This window comes from Branchiostoma belcheri, unplaced genomic scaffold (genome assembly GCF_001625305.1).
Source record: "Branchiostoma belcheri isolate BF01 breed outbred unplaced genomic scaffold, Haploidv18h27 scaffold7, whole genome shotgun sequence".
In the NCBI taxonomy this organism is placed as follows: Eukaryota; Metazoa; Chordata; class Leptocardii; order Amphioxiformes; family Branchiostomatidae; genus Branchiostoma; species Branchiostoma belcheri.
The window spans coordinates 3,036,672-3,046,817 of record NW_017804353.1 but is presented as its reverse complement, the minus strand read 5'-3'; the positions used below and the strand labels follow the sequence as shown (position 1 = coordinate 3,046,817).

The following is a 10,146-nucleotide window of genomic DNA, read 5'->3' as shown; positions in this document are numbered from 1 at the left end:
ATTTAACAACTGTTTTGCACGATTTACAGTATGGTTGAAAACGTTTTTTTTTTTGGAAACGGCCGAAAATTCATGCGCGCGCGGATGTCATCCATATAATCAAATCAACATGGCCTTGTGTCCAAACACATACTTTTCATAAAGAGAAGGAAAACTACCAGAAAAAACAACAACTAAACGCGGTGACATATTGGTTTATATTCAGACAATCACGACATCTCCTTTGAAACATCTGACTTCAAATGCCGACCTTGTTCAATTCCAAACAATGTTCCTGTCCAAGCTGTCGGAAAAGCTCCAAAGTCATTGAAAACGGCTAAACAGCTGAGAGGGAAGACCTCACCCGCAAGGTGTTGCCAAAAATGAATTCCCTGGGAGGGAAGACCTCACCCGCAAGGTGTTGCCAAAAATGAATTCCCTAGGGAATGCGTGCGTGGAATATTTAGAATTCCTGGCAATTCAATCGCAGTACTATACTAAGGGCTCCGCCCCTGAGGCGTCGCCAAAAAACAGGGTAGTTGTTTGTTAGGCTTAAGACCATGTGAAGGTTACAATTCTAGTTTTTCTTTTTTTTTCATTTTCCAGACAGATCTGGTGTTCAAGGCCCCCCAGTTGTCAAACCAGTTAAACCAGTGCCCAAGTCTGCCCCTCCCCACAGTACACAACATGTCCGTACTGAACCACAAAAGTCTCCAAACAGCCCTACTAGCAAACACACAGAACAAGCTGATGAAAAGGCAGAAATAAAAAGGCCAAACAAGGTGGAGAATTTGAAACACAGTACACAACATGTTCAGCCTGAAGCAAAGACAGCTACTCCAAACAAGGCAAACAAACAGGTGGAAACAGTGGATAAAGAAACAGAGATGGGGGGAGAGGTAGAGGAGGAGGTTTTGGAAAACTGGCGTGAGTTTCCAGAGCAGCCTCTACAGCTGGTCAGGCCTGATGTCACACACAAGAAACTGGTTCTGGTACAGCAGAATGTCAAAGTGAGTACAGTATATAAAGTTTTTTTTCTTCAATATTCAGGTTTATTCTAAATGAGAATATCTGTACTGTCAAAAAATTGAGTCCACAGCATTGTATTGTGTTGGAAATCAATATTAAAAAAACTGATTTAGACCTGAGCTTTAGAGCTTTCTGCTCAATACATGTACCCAGTAGCCAATACAAATATGGTACCAAATGGCTACTTAGCTGAAGGTTTAACATTCTTTAGGTGATCTGGCAAGCTACAGTCAAACTTAGCCAAGTGGCCACCTCTTCAAGACAGCCACCTGACTAAACAACCACTTTTCCATTAAGTATGTAATCTGCCCACAAAGGCCACCTGTACAAGAAGACCAGTCTTCACTGCAGTCCCCTGGGTGCTCTTCTTGGACAGGTTTGAAATCGTATATTGATGTGACCTTTATGCCCTCCAGCTGCTGCACAGGATATCTGGTGCTGTGGCCACCATCGCTGTAGTCGGAAAGTTCCACTCAGGGAAGTCCTTTCTCATGAACCAACTGATGGGCAAGTCCAGCGGGTTTGGAGTCGGCCCCTACGTACGGCCGCATACCATGGGGATATGGATGTGGGGAAAGGTAAAGATATTGTAATAAAGACACCATCATCATCATTAGTCCTCCAATCCATGTAGCACACAACTTGAATATTGTGGATCTTAAGAAAAAAAAAACTGAATCAATTTAAAGGTTTAAAAGAAAAAAAATCCTGAATAGAATTTATCTGTCTGTTGTCATGTAGAAGGCTGCAGTAACTCCTTTTATTTCTCTCTCTCTCTCTTTGTCCCCCTATGTGTAGCCTCTGGAGATGACTCTACCTTCAGGAGACTCAGTTTCTGTTATCTTCCTTGACACTGAAGGTTAGTATGGGGTTCTTCTGAAATCAGAAAATTTTAACATTTTCAAACTTTAAGGGCCCAGGGGTAGTCAGAAAGATTTTTTTAAAGGAAAAACCGCAGCAGCTGCAGGAAGAATAGATCTCAAATCTGACTATGAGTTGCTCAAACATTTGCTGTTCAGCATCCACAAAAAATCTAAAGATCCTACTTTTGCTCGCCCCCCTCCAGGTTTTGCAGCCAACAACATCTCAGAGAACTACGATGCTAAGATCTTTGCCGTGTCGACCCTCCTCAGCTCCTACCTGATCTACAACTCTGTCAAAATCATCGACCAGGCAGACATCGACTACCTGGAACTGCTGGCCAGAAGAACTCAGGTGGGATGTCAGGCAGCACATTTTGTCCTCATTTTAACATTTACTTTTTTGGACTTACCTTGCTATCAAAGACATGTAGTTATCTTCTTCTGACCATGGATAGGAGTATATTTTCTGACAGTGTCCCTATCTCTTCAAAAGATATTGGTGATGGTCTGTCCAACTTACCGTCAGTATATAGCTTCTGAAAGCTCTTCATCTTAAAGGCCTCAATCTTCTGCCTGTCCTTACTTGTGTGAAGTGTCCATGCTTCATAGCCACATGTCACCACGGGCCAGACCAGGCTATACATGTATATATAACTACTGATTATTCTTCCCATCAGCTGTTTGCCCTGCGGTCCCAGATGTCCAGATCCAAGTGGGCCGACGACTTCAACCACGACCTGCTCAGCTTCCCTCCTCTGCTGTGGGTCAGTCTGAGTCTGAATCTCATTTTAGTCATAAGCAATAAACACTGCATTTCTATATGTTTGTTTGTATTTTCTTGCCTAATATTCAGAAAATCCTAAATGCCCTTGCCGTCATTGCTTCACTGCAGGTAGTCCAGGATTTTGCCCAGTTGTTGGGTGATAACGACTCACCCCAGGACTGGCTCAGGAAACTCATGGACACATCAGCCTGGGACAACGAGGACTACGAGATCAGTTTGCTGGGTACTGGAAATGTCATCTTACCTATACTAGTACCTCTGATTTTAAAGGTTATGCTGTGGTATATGTTGTCAACACTTCTTATTTCGTGATTGAAAGAAGTGGTTTTTGTTATTAAAATTTTTTATACATGTATGATTGTGTTTTGCAGGTGTCTTCAAGTCAGTGGACTGTCACACCTTGTTTCTCCCTGCAACCAGGAGGGAACTGCTGCAGGACTTGTCTCAGGTATCTGTCTTACAATACCATGTCCTTGACACAGAAGTCTAGACCACTCCAACAGCCTTTGTGACTACCTTATGCCCTTAGTGTGAAATCCACAAACTTTAGACCAATGTTTTTGTTGTCTTCCAGGCACGAGAAGAAGACCTAACAGAGGAGTACAGAGAGGAGAGAGACAGTCTCATCAGCAAACTCAGGAAAGGACTTGTCCCTAAGGAGAAAAATGGTATGGCAGGGTTTTCAATTGAAATGGGAAATTCAGTTGACTCTGTATTTGCATTGCACAGAATATATTCAAATTGCTTCCTTGCCACTTTTTAATTGAGAAGTTTAGAGATTAAGAGTGTGTGAGTGATTAAGGGGTAAAAACCTGACAACATATAACACGATCACAAGTTCTAACAAATCCATAAACATATGGTAACCGTTGTAAATAATATGTCAACATAACAGTTTGCAAACAAGTTTCCTACATCCCGGCCTTTTTAGATCAACCCATCACTGGAGCAGAGCTGGCTTCTCTCTTAGACATTCTGGTCAACGCTGCTAATGAAGGATCACTAGCTCAGGTAACAATTCAACATTATTTTCTTTTCACTTAAAGATGCAAAGGATTGTATTATGATGTTAGGTATGAGGATATAGTCATATTTCACTGCACTTGTTACTTGCATCTACATTACAAGTAACAATTGGCATTTGATTTAGAACGGTTACCATAAATCTGTTGGATAGATTTCCAAGTGTACATTACTTGATGATCCTGATGACGATGATGTTTATCCATCATGCTCGATGAAGACCTTAACTTCAGTTTGTTTCAGTTGCTCTTGTCCTAGACTTTATTCCTTAGACTTTATTTTTTATAGATCCCCAGCCGTTGGAATGTGTTTATCGACAAGTTGGAGAGAACAGCAAAGGAAGACTGTCTGCTGTTCTACGAGGGAGAGATGGCTGTCCTGTACAAGGGGAGGGACAATGGACCAATCATACCGCAGGAACTGGAGGTGAGGGTCAGGTCAGGTCAGGGTCATAGTTACAAAATGTACTAATAGATGGCCTGGGGCAGAGAAAAAAACGTGATGTGAGGTTTTTAATGACCTGTGTAATGTATAATTTCAATATGTGCCTTACAACCTTATTACACTCTAGCTGTTATTCCCTAAGTCACAGTTTATTAAGGACTTATATTGTAAGTAATACTAATAGTGTGATTTACCCAGGACTGGCACAACCAGATGTACAACAAGTCCCTGGATCTGCTGCAGCATCTGCTGTTTGGGTGAGTCTGATCAAAGGATATATTATTTCATCTTCAGAACATCTAGATCATCAAGGTTCATGTGTAGATTTTTATGATTCTAAATTGACTTAAAATTCATAAACATCCATGATCATAGAAAAACTGTGATACAGAAAGTCTGTCTAACGTCCCTTTAACATGTGTTGTGCTCTCCTTGCCAGCCTGGGAGACTCTGTAGAGGAGTCTTCCCTTGACCTTGGTCGTGAGATCAGGAACAAGTTCGACAAGACACTGGAGATCAACGACAAGAAAATCAAACTGAGATGTACAGAGTGGCAGAGGAGACTGGAGGTGTGGCAGGGTTCATGTGTTGTACAATGTAGTCTTGTAGCTCAGGTTGTTGACTTGGAACCTAAAGGTCCTGGGTTCAGATCCCAGTGGCAGGCCCTAGTGTTGTGCTGTTGGCAAAGGCATTTCACATCTATTTCCTCACTTGACTCAGGTGAAAATTATTACCTGACTTTGGTTAAGGGTTGAGAAGAAAGAAGAAATGGTTTGACAAGGGAGGACTTCCACCACTTGAGCCTACATTATGTCAACCCACAGGATAGGGGCAAGTGGGGGGCTGCCATCAAGCCCTAATATTGCTACATGCAAGCACGTCCAACCCTCGGAAGTCAGGGAACAACAGAATCTGATGCTAAATCAGATAGTGAGTGTGTGTGAAAAGATTGTGTTATTGTAGCATCTCATAAAGATTGCCAATTATCACCTGTTATACACAGCTGGAGGCGGAGGAGAAACTGGAGAGTGTCCAGCTGCCGACCCGGTCCAGCGTCCTGGAGGAGGAGTTTGTTGCCGTGGAGACCAGCTGTATCAGCAGCTTCCAGCAGGCTGTGGGGAGACTGTTGGGCAAGAAGGCTTACAGCAAATACATGGAACAGCTCAAGGTAGGGATTTGTTAAATGTTGATTTTAACTTTTGTCTTACACACTCTGTCTTCTGCTAAAATTAGACGTGACATTCTTAGGCAGATACATAATACATGTAGAAATTCTGCCGTGCAGTGCTCACAATGCCTTTGTGTACAGTCACGACTATGGCCTTTGTGTGAATGTATACACAGCAGACATATTTGCAGCAGACTGTTCCACTTCAAGGAAGGGGGAGAAAGCAAAGAGATTTAAAGCTTAATTGTAATATGAATTCCTGAAAATTAGGAATACAAGTAGGAGATAATGAAGGGGAATAATTTTTTAATAGAAAATTTGTTGTGAGAGAATAAAGAATGATTTTATGCCCCATTCATTGTCTAAGTTTTAACGGTTTAGAGATTAGAATAGCCCAAGGTTAACGTTTAACACGTGATCAAGTTTTCCATATATTATGCGAAGCAGGGCCTTGCGGCAGGTAGCAAGTGGTATTGTTGTACAGAACATTTATTTATCATGAGGTGAAAGGATATCATTGAAGATTAAAGTTGAAGGCAAAAAGAACAGGAGTTTTTTCTTTTAACTGATCAAATAGGTCTTTTCTTAAAAAGGAGATTTCAGACCTGTACAGGCTTTTTTTACTACGTAGATATAGCCAGAAGTGAAAGAGACATTTCCCACATTGCCCACCTGTACAGACGCTGCTGGTCTATGTTTAAATTTTCATCTAGTACCCTGGAGGTGCAACCGAGGAGTTACATTAAGTTGTGACTCCTTGAAGACAGCCTAGGCTGATGGCCGAGCCCCTCTCCAGGGGGGGCTCCCCACCAGGTGCACATGTGTTGGGATGGTACCTGGTTGGGCCAGCCACAGTTTATGATTGCCTAGCCCAGAAGGCTGGCCCGTAAAAAATGGGCTAGGCTTCTGTCCATGGCCATCATTCAGCCTAGGTTGTGCGGACTTACAACTAAGGAAGTTTCACACCACACACCAGAAAAACCCACTTTGCCTACCAACATATATTTATATTTATTGCTAGTAACTAGTGTTTGGTGAATTCATGAATGTTGGAATATATGTCAGTGTTACAGTGAAATGTTTATTTGTACAGAGCTCACTACAGAACGTCCATGACAAGTATGCTCTGAGGAACACCAGGCTGCTGGAAGACTTGTTGGACCAAGCTGTACAAAATGCCATAGGTAAAAAAAGTTAGAATGTGGATTTAATAAATTATGTTGCACCTGTAAGGCCTTATACTCTTAAAGGAAAATCATTGAGAAAACTGAAGGGATGGATTGAAAATCTGGATTGAAATTCATTCACACTTAAGTAATAAAAAACACTGAAGGACATGTCATTGTAAGTTTTCTTTTCTTTACAATCATGTGATTGCCACCAAGAATGTCTGAGTGTGAGTGGATTATTTTTTCCCCTTTTAAAGATGGTTTCCGTGAGAAGGCAGTGATACCAGACAAGACACCGCTGTCCCCTGGTGCTGTGGTCAGGCAGGTTGCAGAGGCAACAGTCACAGCCACTAAGGTACGAGTTTACATTAAATTTTATTATTTAGCAACAAGTTTAATCATTATTGAGACTTAGATATAAAGCTGATTACATTGTACATGTATGTCTATTAGATAAATACTAAACTATTGCTACCAGTATTAATCATCTTTATATCTTGCTGCATTTCTTTTTAGTCCTTCATTTTAAGAAAGCAAAAATGGTTGATTAAGAACTTTTGTTTTAATTTCCAGATATTTTCAGCAGAAGCCAAGGCTGCAGAGGGCGAGAAAATGTATGAACCGTACCAGGCTGTACTCCAGGTGAGAATAATGTCACCAATAGTTTCTTAAACTTACAGTCTCTTGTCATGGAGATTTATACTTTGCACATTAAGTACCTGACTGCTAATAAGAGTCAGGTGCCAGATTTTCCAGTTACATTTTGTATGTTGTAGTTTTGTTTCTGTTCTGCAAACTTTCAATTTTCCTTCCCTCTGTTTCAGACTCGTATATCAGAGGAACAGGAAAGGTTTGAGGAAGCCAACAGTGAGCTGGTCAGGCTCTTCTGTCTATCTAAGGTGGGTGCAGAGTTTTCTTTATTATCAGAACTGTATAATCAAAATAATGTAAGATCATTCTGTGGTCACTAATCACGTTCATAATGCATTGTATTTTGTATCAAGTTTGTATAATAATGTGTTCCTCTCCTCCAGGTGCGTGAGCTTGTAGATGAGTTCAGGACCAGTACTGGTAGTACTGAGATTATCTTACCCATCAACAACACAGAACTGGAAATGAGGTGCAGTAACTAATAAATCTCATTTGTAATTACAGTATGTTGAACTGTTTATCATTAATTTTTTTGGGTGCTAGTAGTTACATGTAAGTGTAAAGCTGTAACAAACTTCCTTGTTTGTTCCTTTTTCACAGTGATACTGAATTGACCAATTTCTTTACAGGCTAAAACAGAGTTGGCTGAGAGTAGAGGCCCTGTACAAGGAAGCTGAGGTAAGTTTTCATGTTTTCAGTTTGATAACATGTCTTATGGTGTGCATCGTCAACTTGAAGTAAATTATTGAATCATTGAGTTAAATGATATGATACTACTTTTTAACGTTATAAAAATTAAAATCATTACATCAGGATTGGTTAAGCAGAAAATCACAGTGTATAAATTTTAAACCTTCCCAATTTGGTAAATTTATTTCCATCCTGCAGGATGACTACTCACTATTTACAGCTTACAATGAAGGTCTGAAGACTTTGCAGGTGGGAGTTTAACTTCATGTAGTTTTTATACAGATTTGATGAAAAGATAGCGAAGATGTCATTTTTTCTGTTCCTACTCAAGATACTCAAGTGATACTGTAGATAATCATTTGTCTTCTCTTTTTTTCCAGGAGAGAGTAGAAGATGTTTGCAAACAGAGGAAGCAGGAAAATGTGCAGGCGTTTGCAAGAGAGGTGTTGAAGCTATGTCTGATGTTTTTATACTTATCTGGCATTCTGTACATCATATATGACTTAAAATCATGCTTGTATGAATGTAAAAGAAGAAACACTACTGAATACAGTCAAACCTGCCCACTGGCAGGTGGCCTTCTTTTCAAGCCAGCCACCTGGACATAACAATCACCTGTTCCTAAATTTTCCCCACCTGCTCAAGAAAATTTTGTCTTGGTCCCTTTGGTGGCCATTTTGGGCAGGTTTGACTGTAATTAAAAAGAAGAAAAAAACTGGCAAAGGTACTCCACAATTATCTTTAACCCTTCCTATGCTGTAACTAAGATGATACACTGTCAGCAGAGAGAAGGTTAATCACCATGATTCTTTTCCCAAACACAGGTAGACGCTCCTCTGAAAACAGCTCGTGACATTATCAAGCTGTCTGCAGACAAGTACGACACAGTCTTCAGCGTCACACAGTATGTGAGTACCAGTACAGTATGATAACTTTGTATAGATATGCTGTAATATGAGGGGTGGTAAATTGTAATTATTCAGTTGTCAGGTTGTTTCTTTTATTTCATAGTCAGCTAAGGCCTAAGGGTGTACTCTGTACGTTCAATGTTTTTTTTATATAATAAAGATTTAAAAAAACAACATCATAAAATCTTTGACATTTGCTTGCAGATCCGACAGGTTTGCTTGCTGCAGTTAAACCAGGGCCAGCCAAAATACTGGCACCCAGAACTGAAGGCCAGCATCATCGATCACTTCATCCAATCAGAGAAGGATATACAGAAAATCATCCAATCACGGCAGGGCTGGTGGTCAGCTGTTGTTGGGTTCTTCCAGTGGTTGCTATGGATATTTAGAATAGATGTTCTGTAGCTTTACTGTCAACCAATCAGAGGGGAGCTGTCTTTGATTAGCCAATCACAAAGGGGCAGGTGGGCAGTCATTATGTGTCTCTTCCACTGGTTGCTATGGGTATTTAGAATACATATTATGTAGCTTTACTGTCAACCAATCAGAAGAGAGTTACTTTAGGTTAGCCAATCAGAGAAGGGTTTATTGTCAGCCATTCTTATTCTGTTGCTGGACTGTAAACCAATCAGAGAAGTTGTTGCATGTTTTGTTACTAAAATGTACATAAGTGGGCACTTTGGTTGTACATGTACTTTATTTGTTGCTTTACAAGTTGCATCTATATAAATCATTGAAAACATCTAAAAGCTGTGCAATCACGGTCTACTTGGTAAATGTAGTTATTCTTACTTATATACTGACACTGTCTGGCAGCTATAGAAGAAAGCCTCAGAAGAATAACATGTACCAAGGAGGTTAAAATCAGATGTAGTTGAGTTTAACCTCCTTGCATGTATACCTGCACACATTTAGAGGCTGAAGTATGGGACATTTGCAGGCCAAAATCGTTCCAGGTTAAAGTGAAGTGATGCCATGGGGTAAATGTTGAATAACAAAAATCATGTCCAAGTTGCACAAACAAGATTACCTGACTGTTCCTTTAGTTAGTTTATAAACTTTTCAAGAAACTGTACATTTGTGCACTTTGTTTTGTTATATTACTAGCTAAGCTACATCCATTTCAAGTTATTTTATATGACATACATATCTATGCATGTGCATGTACAGATAATGTTGCAAATAGTTATATTGTTGCAAGAATGTATATTAGTTAATATTCTAAAATAGAGCTTTGTAAGGGAAACTTTAATTTTGTTGCAGATTGCTTGTGCCATAAATATTTTTTCCTGTTGTGCAATTTAAGATAATAAAGACATTGATGATGGTGGTGCTATTGCAGTTTCAACTTATTTGGTGGGTACAAAAATAAATTGTCGAATGAATTGGTAAAAATCTTTTTCAAAAATGCAAGGACAAGATCATAATTGGTGGCTAA

At 40.0% G+C, this 10,146-nt stretch overlaps 2 protein-coding genes across 2 annotated transcripts in view; both read left to right on the top strand.

Annotated features, from left to right (window-relative positions):
- LOC109484356 overlaps window positions 1-2,967 on the top strand; it is a 7,680-nt gene extending 4,713 nt beyond the window's left edge. The window contains exons 2-7 of the mRNA XM_019787609.1: window positions 586-989; window positions 1,425-1,586; window positions 1,807-1,867; window positions 2,075-2,223; window positions 2,549-2,635; window positions 2,764-2,967. Of these exons, the coding sequence (XP_019643168.1) occupies window positions 586-989; window positions 1,425-1,586; window positions 1,807-1,867; window positions 2,075-2,223; window positions 2,549-2,635; window positions 2,764-2,967 (1,067 nt within the window). The remainder of the gene's footprint in view (window positions 1-585; window positions 990-1,424; window positions 1,587-1,806; window positions 1,868-2,074; window positions 2,224-2,548; window positions 2,636-2,763) is intronic.
- Window positions 2,968-3,021: 54 nt separating this feature from the next.
- LOC109484355 lies at window positions 3,022-10,033 on the top strand. The gene is made up of 17 exons (XM_019787608.1): window positions 3,022-3,103; window positions 3,230-3,323; window positions 3,587-3,666; window positions 3,967-4,104; window positions 4,321-4,379; window positions 4,562-4,691; window positions 5,126-5,290; window positions 6,384-6,474; window positions 6,717-6,814; window positions 7,033-7,101; window positions 7,284-7,358; window positions 7,494-7,579; window positions 7,740-7,788; window positions 7,999-8,049; window positions 8,181-8,243; window positions 8,625-8,708; window positions 8,913-10,033. Exons 4-17 carry the CDS (start codon window positions 4,048-4,050, stop codon window positions 9,111-9,113), a joined length of 1,278 nt encoding a protein of 425 aa, XP_019643167.1. The 5' UTR covers window positions 3,022-3,103; window positions 3,230-3,323; window positions 3,587-3,666; window positions 3,967-4,047; the 3' UTR covers window positions 9,114-10,033.
- Window positions 10,034-10,146: the final 113 nt, after the last annotated feature.